Source organism: Heliangelus exortis, chromosome Z, assembly GCF_036169615.1.
Source record: "Heliangelus exortis chromosome Z, bHelExo1.hap1, whole genome shotgun sequence".
Lineage (NCBI taxonomy): Eukaryota > Metazoa > Chordata > Aves > Apodiformes > Trochilidae > Heliangelus > Heliangelus exortis.
Genome location: NC_092454.1, coordinates 50,510,908 through 50,535,277, shown reverse-complemented (window position 1 = coordinate 50,535,277; position 24,370 = coordinate 50,510,908). Strand labels below are relative to the sequence as shown.

The 24,370-nt window shown below is 39.5% G+C and overlaps 1 protein-coding gene and 1 long non-coding RNA gene across 3 annotated transcripts in view; one reads left to right on the top strand and one right to left on the bottom strand.

Annotated features, from left to right (window-relative positions):
• SCAMP1 (secretory carrier membrane protein 1) overlaps window positions 1-11,911 on the bottom strand; it is a 40,951-nt gene extending 29,040 nt beyond the window's left edge. The window contains exon 1 of one of the 2 annotated variants that reach the window (XM_071732042.1): window positions 11,680-11,911. In XM_071732042.1, coding sequence (XP_071588143.1) covers window positions 11,680-11,736 — 57 coding nt within the window. In that variant the 5' untranslated portion in view covers window positions 11,737-11,911. The remainder of the gene's footprint in view (window positions 1-11,679) is intronic. The other variant, XM_071732043.1, reaches the window with a different exon arrangement.
• A 46-nt stretch (window positions 11,912-11,957) lies between these two features.
• LOC139790342 (uncharacterized) overlaps window positions 11,958-24,370 on the top strand; it is a 32,979-nt gene continuing 20,566 nt past the window's right edge. Inside the window, exons 1-2 of the long non-coding RNA XR_011723461.1 lie at window positions 11,958-12,018; window positions 13,830-13,914. This is a non-coding gene — a long non-coding RNA (uncharacterized lncRNA). The remainder of the gene's footprint in view (window positions 12,019-13,829; window positions 13,915-24,370) is intronic.

Below are 24,370 nucleotides of genomic sequence, written 5' to 3'. Positions count from 1 at the left end.
TGTAAGTGATGCAATCACTCACCACCTCCCACCAGTAGACAGGTGCACAGCCAGCTTTTCAGCAAGTTACCTTGGAACATCCCCACCACCACTACCAGCACCACCAATGCTGCTGTCAAGCATGATACTACACAGTATGGAATATTTATTTGGTCAGCTGTCCTGCCTTTGCCCCTTCCTAAACTCTTTCCCAGCCCCAGCCTGCTACTAGGGGGAAGCAAGAGTGCAAAGCAGACAAGGCCCTGATGGTCTGCACTGCCAATGACACTGGTGCCTTATCAGAACTGCTTTGATCACAAATATGAAACACAGCTGGAACTCTTACAAAATGCAATCTAGCTATACTCAGTACACATATTTTAGTATTTACATGTTAGTGTGAATTAGCAGAGCAAAAATTACTCTGTTCAGACTTTCAATACGGTATCACTTCCACAGATGCTGTTGTATCATTCCTTCTTCCACACATAAAAATGCTCATGTATAGACACACAGGAAACTAGTGATACCCAACCATCAATTGCTAAGAGAAACAGTAAGCCTACTTCATTAAAACTCAGACAACACTTGGTAATTTAAGTTAAATTATCTGCTTCTAAATACGTTTCAACACTTAATTATTGGTTTGAAGAGTGCACTATTAACTGAATAACTCTGCCTGACTCTCTCCGTGAAGGACAATAAATGCAATTACTTGAACAACTAGAACAGACTCATAGGACAGACCCTGAACAGCACCGTATTTCCAAAAAGCAGGGAAGAGTGGTAAAGGCAAATTTGGAAGAGTCCATATTCAGAAATACAATATGCAGTAATAAAGATCTGATGAAACAACAGTAAATATGTGATGAAAAAAAGACTTCTTTTTTTCATGTGCTTTAGACAAGATAGGGGAAAATTGTTTCTCAGATCTCTTCACACAGCTCTAGTGACATTCTAATGCTGACAAGTGACAGGAAACATATGCTGAGAGAAACATGCTTACCACACCAAAAATCTTAGTACTAGAACTGTATTCAATGCTTAAACACAAACTGGGAGTAGAGCAAAATGCCCCACATCGGAAGTCCGTTCTCATTTTGAATCAACCATTGCTGCATTCTTGCAAATACTGCAGAAGCAGCAGCAGGTCTAAAAAATCCTGAATGACCTTGAGTAAAAGCTCTATTTAAGAAAAGCTTCATCACCTAGATTTAAAAAATATATATAACAGTATTGAAATACAGTATTGAAATTGAAACTGAACCCCACCATGGCAAGTAGCATGCAGATCCTCCTCTCAGAAAATCTCAATTACGTAGCCTGGAATTAAGTAGAAGTTCATTACCTGACCTCTTCCACAAGCAGAAAGACTCAAGGAGAAGTAAACCAGAAACTACAGGAAGAGTAATCTCATGGCCGAACGAGGCAAGTACTAGCCTGGAGATCCACATCCCTCCTATTCTTGTTCACTGTGACTTTCTCCAATGACAGAACTATCCTCGGCATGGAAAGGAACAACGTGTTCATAGATTGGCTACTCAGGTATAGGCTGATAGATTTAAAATTGTGACTACCTACAGTGCATCAAATAACTAATGCCAGCAGGAACTGCACTTCACATGTCAAAAAATTAGTTGCAATATTTCTGAAGAAATTAGACCTGACATCCCAAAGAGCACAAAAAATTACCTTGAATCATTTACCATACACTCATTGCTTTTCATTTTAAAAAATACTCACAGCTGCACAATAATAATACATTGAATTTAGAAGTTAACTGGGGTTTGATCAGTGAATATGACCAATAAGTGTTGTGCAGGACCACCAGAAAAAGTGGCATTTAAGTAGAAGTTATCAAATTTTATGTTGCATAACATGTATATTCATAGTGGTTTGACATTCTACAAGAATAAGTAAAACAAGGCTGGCATAACTTATTTTTCCCTATTTTGTATCACACACAGATAATAAAGTTAAAATGCATTATCTTTGAGTTATTTCTGGTGTTTTAATATTAAGAAACAGAAAAAAGCATCGAAGACAAGCTTCAATAGGTGATATGCAGACGCCCATACTAAGCAGCAGCACAGCTGGAACCATCTGGAGACCTCAACTTGCTGCGTTATTTGATTAAAAATTGGGTTACTCTCTGCAAATACAATCAGGTAGGAATTTCTGGGACAGACTTAAAATATCTGATGTCAGCAACCGTAAAATGCCCTGTCCAATCTCCAACTGAGAAAGCTATGCCCTGGTAGATCAGTACTTCTGCCCAAATTGGACCTGCTTTTGCACTAACTCATGACAATATGGTTTTTCTCAGACCAGTAAGTACCAGTCCCTGCCCCTTTGAGTGCTGATCCCTGCAATTCTCATCTTGTCCAACTCAATTGTTCATTCCTTCCAGTTCACACTTCCTTCTTCAGCCTTAACTCACCCAAACTCCTGCCTGTTCAACCTGCCTGAGTTTTAGATCTTTTTAACAATTAGCGATGGAATTTACAGATGGAATTTAAGAACAGGGCATTTTTCGTACACAGCAGCAGCAACTAGTGCTGTATTTAAGTCACACACAGTCATTTGAGATGACATTTTCAATATATGAGTTAGTTCAGGAGACAAGAGGTTTTAGAAACCAGCAAAAATTAACTATTTTCCATCTACTCTTTCATTTTACCTGCTTCTTGTAGTTTCTCTCCTATGTGAATCTCAAAAGCAAAGATCAGCATCACAGTCTTTGAATCACTAGGAGACAAGTTGAAGAAGCACCCCAATATTTACATCTACTATGTCATAAAAGAAAAAGGGGTTGGAGGGGAAAACCCAAAACCCACCAAACACAGAAACACAAACAAAACAGAAAACACACTTGTATCACACATTGGCCAGACCACCTTGATAACTACTAAAAATGTCTCTGTGCCAGTTTAATAAATTACGATTACATCACTCAGATACAGATAAAATTAACGGAATATCCACTTACATAGAGGGTACATGAACACAATTAAATTAGAGAAAACGTTTAAAATGGAGCATAATAATCCAATCTACACAGCTTTTACAGCTTAAAAAACAAAAAATAAAGAAAACAGAAATCTTTGTTGTCTAGGAGACCAAACCCTAGTTACCAGCTACCAGGTAACATTAATACAGAAGCAATTACCAAATTAAAGTCTGAAGAACTGGATATAACTGTAATGATTCTTTGTACTACTGTTCACTGGGAATGGGTCTAGCATTGTTCCACCATGAGTAAGATAGCATGCATAACTCAGTAATATTCTGAAAAAACACCATCAGCTAAATTTAGATTGTTAGATATGATTCTGATTGCTTTTAAGTGAAGAGACAGGACTGAACTAGGATTGGTCCCCTACAAACTAGTCAAGTTGTTAAAAAAAGTCTGCAATTTTGAAGTACACCATTTCTTCCAAAAAGAGTGAAGTGTTTATCTTATGCACAAATAATTTAACATGAAATCAAAGATGAAAAAACAAGTATGAAAAAAAAAAAGTGTGTATATATGTATATATGTATATATATATATATATATATATATATAAAATACAACAATAATATATGCTTTTGTTGCTTTTCTTTTCCTAACTGGCACTGAGGAAGTGACAAAGTGCTCTGCACAGAATCTTTTAACTTACTTCATTATTTTTCAGCTTGCTCCCAAAGACTAGCAACATCATAATGCACAGGTCAAGAAACAGTGTTTATAGACTCAATCTAAACACTGATTTGGAAAGAGATGATAAATGTTTTACAACACATCAGCAATTGGAAACACAAATTCCAAATAAAAATATAGCCTAACTTCTTCCACATTTGCTGTTTCATAACTACCTTTACCTACCTATCTTTCTGCACTTGGAACAAAGCTCCCAGAAAGCAAAAGCAACCCCAACCTTATCCTCCAAACTACTCAACATGCTCAGTAAAGATGTTATTCCTTAAAGAAACTGATTGTTTGACTCCATACAGAACATAATCAAAAGCCATAAGTCTATGAGGACCAAGAGTCTAGACTGGTGAAACAACCCTGGGGAAATAATGAGATTAGATCCACACATCCAGCAAATCAATCTTGACCAACTAGGATTTCCTATGTCCACCACTCCTACTGAAAGGCTTTGTTCTGCTACGTGAAAATGATCTTTCCTTTCAGGTTTTTCATTAACACAACTTACCGCATACTCTCTTCATATAAGCCTTTACTAAATGTAACACTAATTGTACACTTCCTACTAAGAATGCATCCTGAGGCGTGATTTTGTTTTGGTGGATTTTTTACAGTAACAGTTGTACTTCCTGCTCTCTATTGAGTACTTCACAAGACAACACCACTTGCTCAAAAAATTAAGCAAAAGTGCAATGGAAAATGCCTGAAGCCATGTTTGTTGATCTGTTTTTTCTTACTAGATAAAGGGAATACTGTCCATCTCACTTTTCATAAGTTATTCCTGGTGGGCAAAGCTATTGCTATTTCAACTGAAACTCTCCATATAATATCTGTTGCTTTCAATATGTCCTTATGAGCATTTTTAGGGAGAGTTTCAGAAAAGCTTAGTTTTGAGAATAAAATTGGAGGGGGGGGGGGGAACGTATTTGGCCAGCAATGCTTATTAGAGTTAATTTTCCTCCTGTGTTAACTGTTGGGTTTCAGCTTTTAAATTAGGACCTGACACTTAGAAAGCAGCATGCACATGAAGTATGTGTATTTCAGTCCTGCAGTGCACAATGCACACATTGCAATGTGCAATGCTCAAATGTTCAGGAAACATTTGGTGTAAATCAAACAGCCAGACTCCCCAAAGACTTTCTCCTTTGTTCATGCCATAACAAGCTGCAGATGGAAAAGTTAAGTTTCAAGAAGCTACTAAGGTTTTGATCCAGTGTCAAACATTGCTGGTTTATTGTGCTTTATTTCTTTCTTCACCATCCCAAGCATCAAGAATGAGTTAAGGCACATAAGCTTCATAAAGATCAATTAAACTGAGATATTACATTAGAAGTAGAAACAGTTTACATTTAACAATAAAAAGGAAGTCTTAACATACTGAATCAACAATAACATAATTTACCTATGATTAAAAACCATTACTACAAGGAAGAATTATCCTTAAAGGCCAGACATGTAACACTTGGAGAAATTAATGAGTCTGAGGCAAAATAAAGACTACTTGTTTACTTTCAGCAATAAAATAAGACTTTGAGTAACCACTACAAGAATACTTTCACAATTTCAAATTCAGTCTTATTCACCAATCAGCCATTTCCCAACATGCCCCCCCCCCAACTGATATTCAGAAGATTTTCACTCTAGCACCACCAGAATGCAATTATTAAATAGGATAGTGGAAAAGTAGCCAGCTGTATTTCTTACACTTAGGCTCTTAGAGCCCTGCCCATTACATGCCATTATCTCATGGAATAGAGCTTTGAAGGTATTCTGGGTTGTGTGTGTTTTTTGATAACAGAGGAGAGGACCTAGAAGTGGCTCCTGTGAGAAGCTGATGAAAATTCCCCTGGATCCAAAGTGTCTGGCTCCACCTCTGTCTCATGTTGAGCCAATCAGTGACAATGAATACACCTCTATGATCAACATACTCAAAAAGGCAAAACATGCAGCTCTAAGACTTGAGGGAAGAGAAGGCAAAACAAGGAGTACTGGAGGCCAGAGCAAAGCCTGAACAGAGATACCAAGGTCAGTGAAGTAGAAGACAGAGAAGGCACCTGAACAGAGGTTCCCTTACATACAGTGGTGACGTGGCATGCTATCCCCCTGCAGCCCATGAAGGATCATGCAGCCTGTGGAGTAAAATGATGGAGCAGAAGTGGAGCTACAGCTGTGGAGGACCTCACAGCAGGGTGATGTTACCAAAACAGGCTGTGACTCTGTAAGCAGCCCACATTGGAGCACTTTGCTCCTGAGGGACTGCATCTCGTGGGAGGGACTCCAATGGGACAGGTTCATGAAGGACTCTCTCCTGTGGGAGGCACCCCACATTAGTAGGGGCTGAGCAGTGAGCAGTCCTCCTCCCTGAGGAAGGAGCAGCAGAAAACAACCTGTGACAAACTGACTGCAAACCCCACTCCACACACCCCTGCGCCATTGGGAGGAGGTAGAGATATTGAGAACAAGGTAATTTGGGCTTGGAAAGAAGGGGTGGGTAGGGTATGATATTTAAGTTTTGTTTTCTCTTTGTCTTGTTTTGATTTGATTAATGATAAAGTAAATTGGGGGATTTTTTTCCCACAAGTTGAGGATGTTTTGCCTATGACTGTAATTGCTGAGTGAAACCCTCCTAGCCATTGTCTTGACCCACAAGGTTTTAGGTGGATTCTCTCCTTGCCATCCGGAACTGGGGGAAGGGAGAGCAAACAGCCATGTGGTCCTTTGTTACCAGCTAGGCCTAAAACACAAAAGAAGGCTTCTGAGCTACCAAGCAAGGGACACTCCCCAACTCCAAAAATCAAAAAACTTTGGAAGTTCACAAGACCAAGCTTCCATCAGTCCCATCTTGCAATGAAGGAATTACTACATGCCTAACAAAAGCATCATCTCCATCTAATAGCTATTCTCAAATCTTTCTCCTGAAACATGTGTTATGTTCCTCTTTGTAAAGTTAAGTATCAATACATACTGTAATAATACTAATGCAACACATACTAATACTTCACTGAAAATCTGGGGGAAAAAAGCAGCTATGGCTGCTAATTAGTATATATTAAAACACTTCATAATTTTAATAGATTACAGTGCAGTTACAGGACTAACAACATGTACTCTTGAAAGCTAGTTACTATGTACTAAAGAATACTCCCAATATTGTGATGATCAGCATTAAATTATGCAAGATTTTGAAGAATTCCTAACTTTCAAAGTCATGAAGGGAAACCAGGTAATAAGGTCAGAGAAATATTTGTATTTTATGTCCTTTATTTATTTAAAGACAAGAAATTTAATCAGGTATATTTCATAGAATTAAAACTCAGTTATACATACAGACAACAAAACTTTGGAATTCTAGAGCACAAATAATGCAGAAACACTTCAATGAATTAGGGTCTTAATCCTTCAAAAAAAATTAAACTTTCTTCTGGTAAATTTCTATCACTTTAGCTTCACTTCAGCAACTAAGGTATAAACTGCATAGATTCTGCTGCCACATCTATCTGCACTATCAGCTTCAGAATCAAACCTCCATCTTGTACATCCTGCCAAACCAGATTAATCTGTGCTTGTGTGAGTCAGATTATGTGTAACATCCAAATTATAACTGGAATTACCTCTGCAGTAAATTTAAACTCTAACATTCACTTAGCTCTAATGACTCAAGTAATCCTGTGACCTCAGTGGGAGCAATTCAGGTGCCTAACACCATTTTTAGATGTCTTAGAACATCTGAGACACCTATATAAGAATAGCAGCCATGAGAGAAATACAAACCACCTTTTTTTGAGCAAAAACTCAAAACTAATCAGTTTGGATACAAAATCCAGAGAAATTACTCACATAATTAACACTCCATACATTTTGAAGATTTCCATGAATGTGCCCTTCCACACAAAAACTTAACAGGACATAGACCATTCTGATTAAATTTTCATCCATATCACATGCTGGTTTTGATTTTACCCAAAGGTCACCATGCACATTTTAACAGAAATATATGAATCTTAGTTTTGAGTCCTACTACATACAGTGTCTATAGTATTATACACATGCATATGCTCAGAGCTCTATACACATCAGGTGAACTGACCCAACACAATTCATCATACAACTCCATTTTTGAAGTCCCCATTCCACAGTCACTTATAACTTACTGTTTCATGTTTGGATCACTGTAACAGCTCTCACACCTTTTACCATCTGTATCAGCAAAGCCACAAAGGATTGTGAAACTCATAGCTCTGCTTAAAATAATTTCTACTCTTACTAGCACTACCATTTACTAATAAAACAAGAATAAAATGTAAAAAAAAAACCCACCACAAAAACAAACAAACAAACCAACCCCAACCAACCAGAAAATAAAAACTACAACAACAAAAAAGAGATAGAACTAACATATTTCTATTGTAGGTGAACTGCTGAATTGTTTCACAGAAAATCTAATTCACAGTGGATTTCAAGTGACTATGGCTTCAGAACCTCTGTATTTGTATTACTTCCCAAGACAGAAGACAACTATGGCACTAAGGCATCATAGGACATTAGAAACAAACAAAAATAAAGACAAAACAAGGAGACAGGTACATTAGAAATCTGCCTTATTGTCACACAAGATTTACTCCATCCTGCTTTAGTCTGTTCAAGATTAAACTCTAAGGAATTTAATAAGGATGCTCAGACTCCTCCCAGGTGGTCAGACCTGCCTCATTGCCAAAGAAATTGCCAATACTACTGACCCTGGTTATTTTCACTGGACATGATCCTGATCCTGGTCCTGACCCTGACTTGACTTTCTAACTTGGGCTCAGATCTGTCTGCTCTCTATGGACCTGTCTAGCACTTTATAGACTCTTGGCTGAAAGTAGTTATGATCACTAGATCTGCTCTGCTCACCCTGTTTGGGTGCTGACAAACAGCAGAGTTTGTCAGTAAGAACTTTACCACTGTGAAGTCATACTCACAAGGTATACGGCAAGTGCTTATCAAGGGAAGAAAATAAATAGCTTTCATAGAATCATAGAATCATAGAATCCTAGGGGTTGGAAGGGACCTCGAAAGATCATCTAGTCCAACCCCCCGTTTCATTACTAGTCTGCTTTGATTTATTATACCTGAGGTCACACCAAATGTGTACTTGTTCACAATGCTGATACATCAAATTACATCAGGATTATCTAGTCTTTTTTTCCATGGTGCATGGACATACTTTCTTCTGCACAACATTAATGTGGAACTTTAAGATGTTAGAATGCTACTTATCTACTTGTTTCATTACCACTTGTTTTTCAAACCAAAACACCTATTGGTTTTGTTGGTACAGCATCCAGAGGACAGCTATTTACAGAGAAAAGCAACAACTTCAAAAGCATATAAGGCTTTAGGTTCAGTTCAAGTTTGCTTTGTTTTTTTTTAAGAAATAAAAAAAGAAAAAGCAGAGGCTAAGCAGCCACTGTCTCAAAATCAACAATGTTTTATGATCAATCCAAGTATGTTAATTCTTGATACAACAAGGTAAATTCTACAAAAGACATTTCATTACTTCCAGTAGATACCAAAACAGAAACTTATATTTTTTTAGCTTTTCAAAATTATTAACTACCCAAAAATACTGAGCAAATGAGATGCTTCTGCTCTATCTTTATGTTCTGTGAGAACATATTTATCTGACTCAACTTGCAATTTGCAATTCTGCAAGCAAGAATCTCTGCTGCAATACTTTTGTTGAAAGGCACAATAAGTCACAGGAAACCTCACAAGTAGATGGCAGACATATTTCTTAAAATCTTTAAGAAAAAGAAGGATCTATCTTTAGACCCTTGCAACAATGCTTCCACATGATATCCCCCCCAGCTGCCTCTGTCACACTACTCAGTGATTTCACATTAGCAGAGGAAGTGGCTTCAAAAGCAAGGAAAACGACTAACCACATTATATACGGAATTATAAAGCAAAACCAAATGAAAACTTGAGCACATTTGAATAAGATGATCATACAAAATGACTTAGGTTGAGAGGGTCCACCTAGAAATACTGGTTCTATGTGAGAAGTATTTTAAAACACGTAAGTCAGACTAAATTTAAATACAGGCATGCATTAATACTCATTAATTTTAATGCTGTTATGCCAATGTGATGACAACCATGGCTTGGCTTATATGTGAGGCTTTTTCCCCTTCAAGTTAAATACATGGATGAGTACCTTTTGTGGGCAATGGAATGTGACCAAAATTAGCAAAGACTTAAGAAAGTGAAAAAAAGCTTCTGAAAAAGTATGTATGTGGCTTTCCTAAACCAACTTCTGAAAATAAATGGAATCCAGGACTGTTTTTAACAGTGGGCTACGAGTTACAGAAAAGCTGTTATAGAGTCCTTCTATTACGATGCATTGCAGATGAGAAGTAGAGCATGGGTTCTGCCTGACAGCTACAATAGAAGTCTTACCCTGAGGAGAAATCAGAATAAACTATTGCTATAGTATAAACTTTTAAGAAATGTTTTCAAACTCAAAGTATGGTTGAGGTAGGTCCCTAGTGTAAGCCTCAGAAACACCACCCAGGACAAGTAATTTAGGCCGATGAACAATATGGGGGTCAACTATACTGCGTCCAGTATCCCTAACCACCCTAAGTATATATACAGCATACATTTTGCTAAACGTTATTTTCATAACTATTACAAATAGTGAGGAAAAGCATCATATATTTTTGTTGCTGAAGACAAATTCTAGAACAATGACATCTTTTCAGTACTTGGTGCCAAAAGGTATTTAAAAGAACAGTGCTCACTACCACTGGTGCCAGTCCAAGCTATTGCTGGCAGTAATCCCAACGCCAGGGCTGCTCTCCATCTCGAAGGTTACTGCATTGTGTACAACAAGTAAAAACACAGTGTCTAACCTAAGGAATACCACTGACTAAATTTTATGACTATAAAAACTGAAATAATTATTCTGATAGACTCCAGTGAATAAGTGTCAGTAACACTATGCTTCCAGCAGCAACATGCACAGAAGTATGCTTGAAATGTGACTGCTCAATTATTAAAAGGTTTAATTATTCCAGCTGACATCCAAAACGCACTGCCATATACCACGTATGTGTTTTAAATTGTCAGCATGAAGTAAAACGCTGCCATAAAAATTTTGGTAGTATTATTAATGTGGTTCAATAAATTAGTTGAACTGTATTGAAACAAAAACGAAAGAAATTATAATGAGGGGAAGCATCCGAGGAGGTCAGCTCATTTTGACAGTTGAAGCCAAAGAAGCAGGTGAAGAAGAAATTCTGAGCTGTATGGCAAGTCACTAGAGCAAAAACTAAAAGCGTTAGAATACATTACAACATAGTATTTTGAGATGCAGGGCAGAATTTAAGCCTCACCATCAGCAGCCTGCGTACTTCAGAGATAATGTACAGAAGCAAGTAAGCTTGGTGGGGGCTGGAACGAGGTCAGAGGGAAAAAAGGGTAAATTAACTAAGCTTAACTATCTGGGTCATACTAAAGCAACAAAGAAGACTGCAGTAGTATTATACACAAAGTTACTGCCAAAACCAAGAAAACCCTCTTCTTTCTTTTTTTCTTTTTTTTCTCCTTAAAAATAATGTACCTGAAATGCAACTTGTGTTATTTCAGCCACAGAAAGAAACGCGGAAACCTGAACATGTGAAAAGGCTTTCCCTCGTTTCTAGGACTTCCAACAACGCTGTTACCCTGCGACCCCCAAAGAGCTGTCGCTGCCGACGCCTGGCGGAGTGCAGCTCCCTCCGGCGCTGCCGGGCCCGCGGCGGCCCGGTCCGCGGGAAGCTCCGGGGGCGGCACTAGTCCTCCGCTCCGGCCCTTCTGCTCCGGCCCTTCCCCACCGCCCTCGGGAGGGCGAGGGGGGCGGTGGCCCCTCTCTCTCTCGCTCCCCGCTATGCCCGCGGCTCGGCGCGGCTCGCTCCCCCAGTGCCTCGACATCCTGGAAGTCTCACCGCCGCCAGCCGCCCCCTCCCCGCCTCCAGCCTCACCTTGAAGGGGTTGTTGAGGTCCGGGTCGGCGAAGGGGTTGCTGTCGAAGTCCGACATGGCTGGGGCAGGCGGGCGGTGCGATCACCGGGTGGCGGCTCTTTCCCCCGACACTCACCGGCTGGCCTGCTGCCCCCCCCCACCCCGCCGCTGTCACCCGCCGCTGCGGCCCCGGGACCGAGCCCGCCCCCTCCGCCACCGACCAGCCACGAAACGACGGCCTCCCAAAATGGCCGCCCCGGAAGTGAGGTTACGGGGCGGGACGGCCCTGGAAGGGAAAGGAAGCAGCAGCTCCCCGTGATGGGTGGGAGGGAGCAGGGCTTGGGAGAACCCGTTCCCGGGGTGGGGAGGGAGGGAGGGAGGGAGTAGGGAAATGAGGAGGGTTTAGGCACCGCGCAGCCCGTTTCTCGGGTTGGCGGGGGAGAGACGGGCTGGTGGAGCTTGCTTCTGGGGTGGCCCGTGGCTGATGGGGACCCGTCGCCATCGCCTGGGTTGATGCGGGGCGATGGAGGGCTCTGTCCCGCCGCCCTCGGTTGTCAGCCGGGAGCCGTGGGGAGCGTTACCGCGGCTCCCCGTGTGTGTCAGGCCCGGGGGGGGAGGGCGCATCCGGGCGCTGCCGACGGGCGTGGCGGGGGCGTGGGGCTTCCCCTCGGGCTGCGGCGCCTTGGAAGTTGAGGCTGGTTTGCTGTTCTGTTCCCTTTTCTTGGCAGGATAAGTGGCTTGCCAAGCATGTGGCTTCTCAGGTGGCTTGCACAAAGTTTCAACAAAGACTCGGTAGGGTGTGGCTTTGAACCCCCGCCACAAAACCCTCCACAAAACAAGGGCGGGGGAGAGGGTGGCACATTAAAAGGGCTTCTTGGGAGCGTTCAGCTATTTCAAACTCTTCGATAGACTTTTAAAATACTTCAGCAGAAATGCTGACAGGGCACTTGAAAGAACCTGGTGCAAATTATGCAAACAAATGGGAGCAGCTGTTTGAAGCACTGAAGAATCTCTGGTTCAGAGCAGTGGCTGAAATCTGTGTATACTTGATGCCAAACAGTCTTTGTTGATGCAACACTTTAAAACCAGTGAATCCTGAATTTCTTTACCGTGTTTCTAAAGAAATACTTTAAGCTTCATTTCAATGCATTAAAAAGAGGTTTGAGGCTGGTCAGATGTAGAGAAATTTCCGTGAGAATGCATCAAGCCACTGTTCTGCATGCCCCCAGGGGAACCTGGATTATACTTTAGTTCCCATCAGAGAACCAACATCTCGTATTTGCTGCTCGGAGTAACTGATTTTGACTATTCAGGCTGTATAATATCAAATTCTTGGCTGGAGCAAAGAATCAGTTTTGCTGACCTAGAATGACACTTCTTGACGTCACGTCATTCAAAACAAAGGTTAGATTTGAAAAGTAAAAGCTGTCCCCAGTAAAGCCATTACTTGCTACTCCTCTTCGTATTCCCCATAGTCCTATTCTGCTCTGTCTGTTCTGGGACTCTACACAGACTAGCTAGCCAGTAAACCATCCTTTCCTATGTTTCGTTTCCCTTTTCCAAGCAGGGGATCTCTCCCTCTATTTTGTGCACAAGCAGGCAAAGTAGCTATCATCAGCAATGTGTCTTCATTTTTCTCTCGGAGTAAATTCTATTTCCCAACCCACAACCAGCCAAGGTAACCATAAGCACACTTGCAGAGCATTAACATTGTAGCAATTAGCAGTGGCCAAGACAGCAGGAGATGATAATGCAAGTTATTCCTGCTGTAAGAATACGCATGTATCCATCCAGCTGGGGACTGAACAGTAGCAATTTTCCCTTTCTTGTATAAAGAATCAGGACACCTGTGGGTGAAGCCACACACTGCCACAAACACTGCCTTTTAAGAAGATGGTTGATTTACTGTGGGAGCTAGTGTGTGGGAGCAATGAACAGTAAGCTGCAGTCATGAGGGAAGATACTACAAAGCAAACACATGTTATTTGGGAGTGGGGAGGCAGCTGTGGAGTCAAGCCAAGCAGCATTAGCTGTCTGTGCTGCAGCAAATGTCCCTGTACCAACTCAAGAGTGGAAGGAGGAGCAGAAGCTAAGGCAGGTGATTAAAGAGATAGTCCAGGCTATGAGCAGACCTCAGTCTCACCTTTTCCTCCTTCTTTGTTGTACTACAGATGCCTGGCTTCTTTAGCCCTTATCTTACATCTCTCCAATGTCTTCCTGTGTCAGTAGCCTTCAAGAAGAGTGTTACAGTCCGAGGTAACATTAAAATTTATTTTTGTTTTGGATACGTGAAACCATAGAAAAGGTTGGGTGCAAGCAGATTTTATTTGGCAATTGACACGGGCAAAAATGTAGAGCCAGGGAAAAGAGGTAGAGAGGAAAAGAAGATATGAGAGAGAGAGAGAGAGAGAGAGAGAGAGAAGTGGTAAGGAAATGGTAAGAAAGAATGAGAGAACGAAGTGGAGAAATAAAGGGTAAGAAAGTGGGAAAGAGAGAGAGAGAGAGAGAGAGAGAGAGAGAGAGAGAGAGAGAAAGAGAGAGAGTCACTACCAGGGGTCCAGCTGCCCAGAGAGGTTCTTCAGGATGGCGCTGATCCTGGACAGGGTCCGGTGGAGAAATGTCAGTGGGTCAAGAGAAAACACCAGTCAGAGCATGGACAGCCATATATATACCCCTGAGTGCCTTTTGTTCCAAAGGGGCAGCTGTCAGTCAGCCAGGGTCGTTAGCAGGCAGTCTGCCTGGAGGGAGCAGAAGGGTGTAACCCGCCACCCAGTCATCAATTCTTATCTTCTTCCAGATGCCATTCCTCCTCTCTTCCAGCCACTTTAGCCAGGTACATAATCGTGCCTCCAGGGGCATCCCAGCATTGAAGGTTGGCCCTAAGGAAAGGTCTCCACCCATTCATCAGTTCTTATCTTCTTCCTGGTGCCATCCTTACTCTGCTTCAGCCCCCTTAGCCGGGTACTTCGCAAGTACAATCAAGGTGAGTCAGTCGTGCCTAGAGGGATGTCCCAGCATTAAAGGCTGGTGCTCAAAGAGGAATAGCCTACGCTCAATAGGTCTCATCACATCGAGGTTTCACCCTCTGCTCTGCTCTGGCCAGCCAGGTCCTCCACCCAAGCCAGTGCTATTCATTTTAAAATTGCTCCTTTGAGACAGTTGCAAACCAGTGAGGTCAGACTCACACAAAGAGATACACTAGTGGACTTCCATGGAAATTGTCTAGACTCTAGCAGGACTTGCGCTGTGATCCCATCCAGTCAAATGACTACGGTGAATAACTTCACTTTTCAGTGTGTCACTCATCCATTCCAATTTAGAAATGTATGTAAATAGCTGACTCTAAATAGTTGTCTGCATTTTGATTGTTATGTTTTGCATTGCTTTTTAATCACTTGTATTTTATTCATTGAGTGATTAATAAGTTGTAATTATTAAGCAATTAAATTCCAATTAGAGAGCAATTGAATTGCAATTCTTGGATCTGGAAAACAATCGAGAGAGGAATCTATTTTAAAAATGAGTGATTTGAACCTGTGGTAGTCAAGTGCCAGGAGTTCTGTTCTGCAGTAAATAAGGAAAAAAGACTGAGAACAAAAGGAATAATCGCTTCTTGGTTTCAATACACATAGTTTTGCAGAAGGAATGTGAAATACCTCAGAGTGTATCCTTTACAATTGGACTCTCTTGATTCTCATGTGCAGGTGCAGGTAGTGGCCAGTCTTCACACAAAGCTCAACAGTATTGAGAAATTTTAGGCTTGGGGCAATTTGTCATTCCATCCCTGTATGTACTTATTGTCCCTGCATGTGACCATTAGTGGACAAGCAGACTCATGCCTGGCACAAACGGTCTCAACACAGCTGCATCAGGACATACATAGCTGTCATCAGGCAAGTATCCACACAGTTGCTGCTCCAGTAACTGCTCAGTCAAAAGCAAAAATTATGTTTTGATTTTGCAGTGCTGAATGATGTCCTAGCAGTGAAGCACTGCTTTAAACACAGCTGTTTCTGGCTAGCAGCATAGCTAGATACTATACTACTATACATAGATACTATAAACAGAAGGTCAGCTCCTCCAAACAGGCCAGCCCACAGGGAGACCCACAGGGAAGTAGGTTGGACAAGTGAACAGTTGCACATGCAGCATTCAGAGCTTCTTGCCATGGAAAAACCTCAACCATTAGCTCTTCCTAAGTGCTTCTGGAAAAGTGCCCTTGTATCTGAAGTGACTCAAATATATACTCCAAGGTAATATGCATGACTGCAAACATGGAACCACAGCTTTGGACAACAGGGGAAAGTTAAGGCACTTATCTACAGTCTGAAGCTAAATTTGGATATTAAAATAAAGACAATTCCAAGATCAAATGTAAAGATCAGATGGTGAAGTTTGTCTTACACACTACCGCACTGCTGAGGATATACTGAACAGTGGAAGTGTTCTGAGGGCTGCAATAGCAGACATGAATGAAGCTGACAAAGGGATTCATATCAGTACAATTTAAACATTGATTAGGAAAGATACAGTGCTGAAGAAAAGCAAGGCAAATTATGGCTTAGTTTGGATGAGCATGATTCTTATGTGTTGCTGTCTGCTTTTTACATGAAGAAAAAGGAATTATTCCCAGAAATGTCATCAACTGGAAGGAACAGAGATGACATGAACCAGAAACAAGGTAACTAGATATCCTAGTTTGGATAGGACTATCTTTTTTTAATGGCATTCAGAACTTTTTCTGTTCTCTGCCCAAACTTTGATACTGAGATATTTTTAGGGCATGGACAGAACCAGAAACAGTGGCCTATCACATGTAGTAGGCACATGACCTAAAAGAGACGGTATATGTATACTTGTAAAATAATGCATAGGAATAACAGTTTCCCAGAATACCTGCAAACCTTCCTTTTGTGAACAAAACTAAAGTGGTTTTGCTGACAAGATACATGATGTGGAGTTTGTGTGATCTTTTTCAGGAGTTCGTGTTCTGAGAGATGTATGTAGGACATACATAGCAAGTGCATGTAGTCTGAATTTAGAAATTGTTTTTGCATTTTACTTGCATAATTTTAAAAAAGTGCAGGAAAAGGAACTGCGCAGCAGTGGGAATGGGACATAGAAAAGACCTCTGAAAGCTGGTAGGTATGCATGCACACAGCTGTAGAGACAGAACAGCTTGCAAAGACAGACACTTCATAAGGGTTAGGATGAAACATATTCTTTGAATTTTTCAAATAAATAACTCTTTCCTTTGAATTTGCCCTTTGACCTTCATAACAGGTTATTAATCAGATCTTTAAATGGAAAAACATCTTGGCAGAATCAAAACAATGCCCACTCATTATCTTGAGAGGCTTGTTTTCAGAAGCAAACAATTATGGATTTGAAGAATGACAGATTTCAGCATGCAGATTAGGCTTCCTCTGAGGAAGAAGAAGCATAAATTAAATGTTTGTTAAACTTGTGCTTCTTCAGGTTTGAAGTCAATTAGAAAAGAAAGACATTTTGTCCTTAAAATGAAGTCATTGTGCTCTCTTTCCAGTAGCTCAGTGTTTTCTTTCAAGACAAAAATTGTTTCTTGAAAATGCTGCAGATCCCTGGAGGAAAGGATTTCAGCATCGATTTAATTTTCGAAGAACAATTTATTTTTTTTTAAGGGAAAAAACAAAACAGGCATGCTACAAAATCTAACTGCTAGAAATACAAAGGACTAAGATTAGTCATATTATCGTGACACTGATACATTGTTTACAAACTTGTCATTATAATCTCTAAAATGTTAATAGTTACAAAAAAGTTAGTTCATTTGGTGGTTGAATCAAGACTCCCTGGGAACAGGAGAAGAGATGGAAAAACAGGTATCTTGCCTCCTCTGTAAAATATACTTAATATCTGAAGCATTGCATAAAAGGGAAGCAAAACTGTGTTATTATCTCTAAAGTTATTCAGGAGCTTATATGCTGAGAATTCTTCAATTCATAAGCAAGATATTTTGTAGGGTCACATCCTCTTGTTATTCTGCCCCCACTCCCAGTTATCCTGTCAGTAACTGGTTTCTGTAGCTTCAAAAGTAACTCTTTAAATTAAATGGCAGAATTTGCCAAGAATGTCCATTAGTCTCCATTCAGACCCATTGCCTTTCTTGACTACATAGGCTTTTATGTGGATATAAGTAATTAAAAATTACATCACAAAATAGTTTGAAAAACTGATAAACTTTATCTAAAAATTAATATCTAGGGAAATCCAGGATTTGGCTTGAAGGACAGTGGTGCCAGCTCTGAACTCCTAGCAGTAATCGTGCTAGTCAAATCAGTATTTCCCTTTTAAATATCTGAGTAAAAGTGTGCAGCAGGCTCTGTGTGGTACTTGAAAATTCAAAGCACAGAATAACCTATCAGTTGTAGATGTCAAATAATCATTTCAGTAAACAGATATAAAATGTTGGTAAGAAACTATGGCGGTCCTTGATGAAAGAGCTTGGCCTCTGACAAAGTTAATGTTTTGCTGGGGATATTCTTGTTTCACTCTTTCCATAAGAATTGCAGATGAGGCAGAGAATATTGTTAGCTTTTATGTGGAATAAAGAGTGATGGATAGAGTATATACTTAGTGCAGACCTATTAAACTGGGTTGCCAAACCATTTCAAATATTTGTTATATATATATGGTATCATTATTACCGTGTGGTAGTAGTGTAGTGCATGCAGAGTGCTCTGCTCCAGCCAAATATTGCATGCTCATAAAAAAAAAAAAAAAAAAAAAAAAAAAAAAAAAAAAAAAAAGAGGCATTGGTTTACCATTAGAATATTGTGTATCAATGCAAATCAAGTCTTTCTCCCTAGACAGTTCAGCACATCCTTTTTGCACATGCTAATTTATGCATTGGTAGTAGAACCTTGACATAAATATAATCTCCTGTGACTGCCAGTGCTGGAGTGCAGCTCATAACCAGGTATTACAAAGTGCTAGATGTTACCCTTCAATAAATCTCATGGGCATTTTTAGCAGCAATGAAGAATTAATTTTTCATCTGCTAGTGTACTATTAATATCCTAGACTGTCGATATCTACAGACTATCAGCATGTTCACTAAGTGGCCAGCAAAGGATGGGATAATAAACTGTTATGTGAGTTTTCAAAGCACATTTGCCTGGAAAACCCTAACGTCTTTTGCGGTTTTTTTTAAGTTAGCTTTTGCCAGGTGTATCTGCTTTGATAGAGGAGATGCCACTTTCACTAAACTCAATTTTAAAAAAAGGTCATGAGAAGGCATCACGATCCAATTCGTGTAAGGAAGCTTACTTTGAAACATGGTACCACCTTGTTAAGCAAACTCAACGATTATACATTATCAAGCATTATGCTTGATAAGCACTTATGACCTTGTTATTTTAATGACCTTCTGGTTTTGATACTTAAGTGACAATGGGAACACCTATTACAGTTGCTTTGGGTAATCCTTTTTCCACTTAATATATGCTGCCTAAACATGAGCATCCCCTCTGAACAAGCTCTCCCTCTCCCCAGCACCACTGACAAAACAGGGGACCAGATCAGCAGTTGATCAGCCCAGACACCTCACTACCAAGCTTGGGCTTCCAGCACTGTCCCAGCTGGCCTGGTGTCTTGGTCTCCTGCATAGGCTGTTGGTGTCATGCTGTCAGAGCAGCTAGATATTACAATGTTGTTTGAGACACATTTAAAATTGTTAAAATACCTTCCAAACATGGAGCAAACAGGACCTAGAAGAGGCATCTCATTTGCAGCAGAATATTTTGAGCTATCTTGGGCTATCTTGGGGAGTTTTTATGAAAAGCAGGCTAATAGCAGACAACCTTGACACCTGTTTTTCCCAATGTTTAATTATTGTAATCTCTGTATTTTCTTGGTCCTCTCAGGCAGGTGTGTGTTGTTGGTTGGTTGGTTGGTTGTTTTTTCTCAAGGTTCGTATTTTTCTTGTTTTCATGTACAGTAACTCTGTAGAGATCCAAGAAAGAAGACAGGTATTACTTATCTGTCAGAAAGTACCATTGGGAAAAAATATGGAATTAAGACTTATATTTGTAAGCAACAAACCCCATTGTTGATCATCAAGTGTCAGAGAGCATATAGTGTTAAAAATATCAGGTGACAGCACTTAAATTCCAAGGTAAAAGTATGGTTATATGCTGGATATTGATTTTATTCTATGAATGAAACGCATGACATAAAGAGTTTGTAAAAGTAATTACTTTCTTCCACAGAGATGGATGTCCCTTTCATTTGTTAAGTTAAAAAAGAACTAGTTAATAAGCAGTGTCATACATGGAGGAATTCTGTGAGTTTTTTGTGAAAAGTCAAATGTTCTTTCAGTTTTTGTACAAGTATTTATTCCTGTCTTCAACACTATTCTCAATATTTATTGTCCCTCTTTCTTTCAGTTCCACCCATAGAAATAAATAGCAAAGGAAAGAATTAAAATCTGTAGGTGTTCAACTCCATTCCTCTAGGAACAGACTTCCAATCTCACTGTGCCAATATATCAATCCTACAGAATGTTTGAAACATTTGGTAGTGGCACTGTTAAGTGTAGATGTACTGTGAAATGTGACTTTGCAAAAACAGCAATAAGCGTGTTCTATGTTTAGTGCTTTTCTGCTTTCCAAGATGAGTTAGACCAGCTTTCCAAGAATGGAGAATTTTGCTATGTTTTTAGCTTTTAGAAAATGTATAGAGAAGTATATTCTAAGACGCAGAGGAGTTTCCATTTTTTCCAAAAACTATGACTGTAACTGAAATTGTTTTACTTTTCTCATGCTGCGTTAATCAGAAGAAAATCCATATTTATGCTTAGTGAAAATATGAATTATACAGAACTCATATGTGATACAGAGCACAAAGAGTAAAATTCTGAATTAAAAATAATGATCTTGCTAGCCTGCTATTCAAAAGTGTAATGACATTATAAAATATTTCTTCTTCAGTTTGCAATATTCAGAGTAACAGAATAAAAAACCTATAATTTCTACTTCATTCCCATATTCTTGCTGTGAGATGCACTTAGAACCTGAGATATATTTAGCAATAAAACAGTACTGTACCTATATTTGTAGTACTGTACCTATATTTGTACTGTACCTATATTTGTACTGTACCTATATTTGCATCTATTTGAGTGTTGTAGAAGTGCTGAAAAATGCAGTCAGCAAAAAGACATTCTTGGTATTTAATTCCGATTAACATTTATATGATAATTGCTACACAAGAATAAGTACTCCATTCGCTAACAATCTAAGAAAAGGTTAAAGGTATTGCAATTTCACCTAGATCCAAAAGGTAAGCTTAGTCAGTATTTGTGCCAAGAATTTGCTGTGAATCATGAATTAAAGTGAAGTAAAAATGCTAGCAATATGGAGTCATTGTGGCCCCCTTTTGCATCCATCCCAACAGCTGAAAATCCACATCAAGGCTTTCATCATCTTGTATATCATTATTGCTACAATCTTTCCCTAGAAAGTGATTTCTATGCAAAAGTGTTTTCCATGTCACTTTTGTATCCCTACATGAGCTCTCTGTTGTCCCTGTAAAATATTGGGCCTGTTTACTTTTAAATTACACATTAAAACCTGGGACAACAGTACAATATAGTTATATAAATATTAAAATGATCCATGAAACAGATAATATGAACTTGTGATATCTGGTTAATTTTGAGATTAACAGTTGTGGTTTCCACTACCTCATTCTAATCTTTTGCTTTTGGTTCATATTTGCAATCCACATTTCATAAGTTTACAGACTTTTAATTTTGTCTTTTAAAAGCAGAGCCTTGAAATAATACATTACAAAAGCATTTCCATTGCATTTGCACATTTCAGATATCTACATGAAATTTCATAAGCTTTATCAGCTTGCTTTTTAAGTGATTTTTTAAATAAAGGATTGCTTTTACAAATTCCTATCGCAGATAGTTATCTCTAAGTTATCTACTAGAAATACAGTATTATCTAATGTTGTATGCTATGAATAAATCCTGAAATCATAAACTAATAAAATGATTTGGGTTGAAAGTGACCTTAAAGATCATCTAGTTCTAAATGCCCTGCCATGGGCAGCCCCACCTTCCATGACCAGGTTGTTTAAAGCCCCATACAACCTGGCCTTGAACACTTCCAAGGAGAGGAAATCCACGACTTCCCAGAGCAACCTGTGCCAGTGTCTCACTGCCCTCACAATAAAGAATTTTTTCCTAATATCTAATTTCAATCTACCTGCTTTCAGTTTGAGACCCTTTCCCGATGTCTTATTCCTCCTTGCCCCTATAAAAAGTCCCTCTCCATCATACTTGTAGGCTCCTTTCAGGTACTGGATGGCTGCTTATAAGATCCCTCCAAAGCCACCAATTCTCCAGGATGAACAACCTCAACTCTCTCAATCTGTCTTCATAGCAGAGATGCTCATCTCATCATCTTTATGGCCCTCCTCTGAATTTGCTCCAACACCTCCATGTCCTTCTCCTGTTGGGGGCTCCAGAAGCGGACACAGTACTCTAGGTGAGGTCTCATGAGAGCTGAGTAGAGGGGGAGAATCACCTCCCTTGGACCTGCTGGTCACACTTCTGATGCAGCCCAGGATCCAGTTACTTACTGGGCTGCAAGTGCACATTGATGGCTCATGTTGAGCTTCCCATCAGCCATCATCTCCAAGTCATTTTCCTTTGAGCTGTTTTTAATCCAATCTTGACCAGTTTTTGGTCGCTAGACCTTCACAAGAAGGCCTCTGATAAGCACATCTCCCATCAGTCCTTCTCCGCTTGCGAACAGCAGCTCAAGTGAGGCACCTCCCCTGGCAGGCTCATTACCACCTGTGTCAGGAAGTTTCCATGCAGCCAAGCAACCTTCAAGACTACTCACTATCTGCTGTGTTCTATTTCCAGCAGATGTCAGGTAGGTTGAAGTCCCCCAGCAGAACAAGGTCTAGCAATTGTGAGACTTCTGGCAGCCACTTGTAGAATGCTTTGTCTGCCTCCAGAATGCTTCATTTTCCTCCAAAATGCTTCATCTGCCTCCAGAAAAGAATTTTGTACAAACATAGGAGATGTTATAATGGTTGCACATTCACCCAGATTCCCTATTCTTTTCACCCCGGGTTACGAATTCACATGGTATTGAATTCAAATATGAATTCATGTAGTATATGTAAGAGCTTGTATCAGCCAATGGCTGTCACATGCATCAGATTGGTCAACAGTAATAACGTGGCACTTACCTAATCCATCAGAAGTTGAACAACTGACAGCCCTTTCATATTCTCTTCTGATCTGTGACAGCATACAATAAGCCTTTCCTGGTAGAGCAAACACGTGAGAGAGGAATCACATTTCAGGTGCAGGTAAGTTTATATACTGCAGATGTGTGAAAGGCCTTTCTTGGCTGATGAAACTTTGGTCTGCCATGCTGGAAATATGGTGTCTAAGGTGTCTAATATCCCCTCTTTCTGGAATATTTCCCTGCAAGTTTACCAGTTTTTATTTGCAATCTGAAGGCAGATTAATACTTTATGGAAAACATAAAGACTGGAAAGTGGAAAATCTTTAGAAATCACTATCAGAAGGGATGTTGGAGTTCATGGCTCTCACTTCTGTTCCATAACTATGAGAAAGTTAAAATATTTGTAGGTGCTGATGAGTAAGAACACTGAGTAACTATACAGCAAAGATTACCTTTTCAAGAGGTGAGCTGATGAGTGGAGAAAAAGGATCTTTATATTTTTCATCCAGACTTCTCACGAGGTTGTTTCTCACAATTAAACTCTGGTTCCCCCAAGGCATTTTTTGTGAATTTGTCCCATTTTCCAAATATTCTAAAGAGTTTAGAGAATGTTGACAAAAATAAAGTATTGACAAAAAGAGGTGTAACCAGTGCTGACTTTATAAGCCTAATGAACAAAGCAGTATTAATTGCAGGTGAGTTCTGACGAGCTGTTTAAGTCCAGGAATGAACACATTTCAAAACAGCCCCCTGGGAATGTTCTTAATTTGAATGGGGAGTTATCAATAAATAAAAGGACAACATTACACAAAATTTTCAAAGATGCCATAGAATAGTAGTAAGAGATAAGGAATGACTGTGACTTCCTCCACTGTATGAGGTGAAACCATCATATGAGGTGAAACCATATGTTGACTGTAATTTACTTAGCTATTATTTTTGAAGCAGAAATTACTATATAGAGTACTTACTTCATGATCTGATTACTGAAGCTTTTTTTCCTACTTGCCAGGGAGGGAGAAAGGCACTCAAGGTAATAATAATAATAATAATAATAATAATAATAATAATAATAATAATAATAATAATAATAATAATAATAATAATAATAATAATGCCAATTCCTATAGGAAACGAATCATGAGAGAAAATGGAAAAAATAGTTCATTAATGAACCTCTTTTCTAAAGGAACACATCTAACTGTGAAGAGTAAACATGTATTTCAGTTTTTACAGAGCTCATTCCACAACATCTGGCATGCTTTAGAAGTCATTCCTGTATAAACAAAACTCTCTTTGTCTTCTGTGGCAGACTGGAATAATTAAACTTGACATTTTAAGATTTCCTTTAACACTGCACTAAAATTGTGCAACACAAGGCTAGATATTCCACATTTCCTTCAGACCTCTTGAAAAACCAAATTAATTCTTGAAAAAACAACTTCTGAAATCGATTG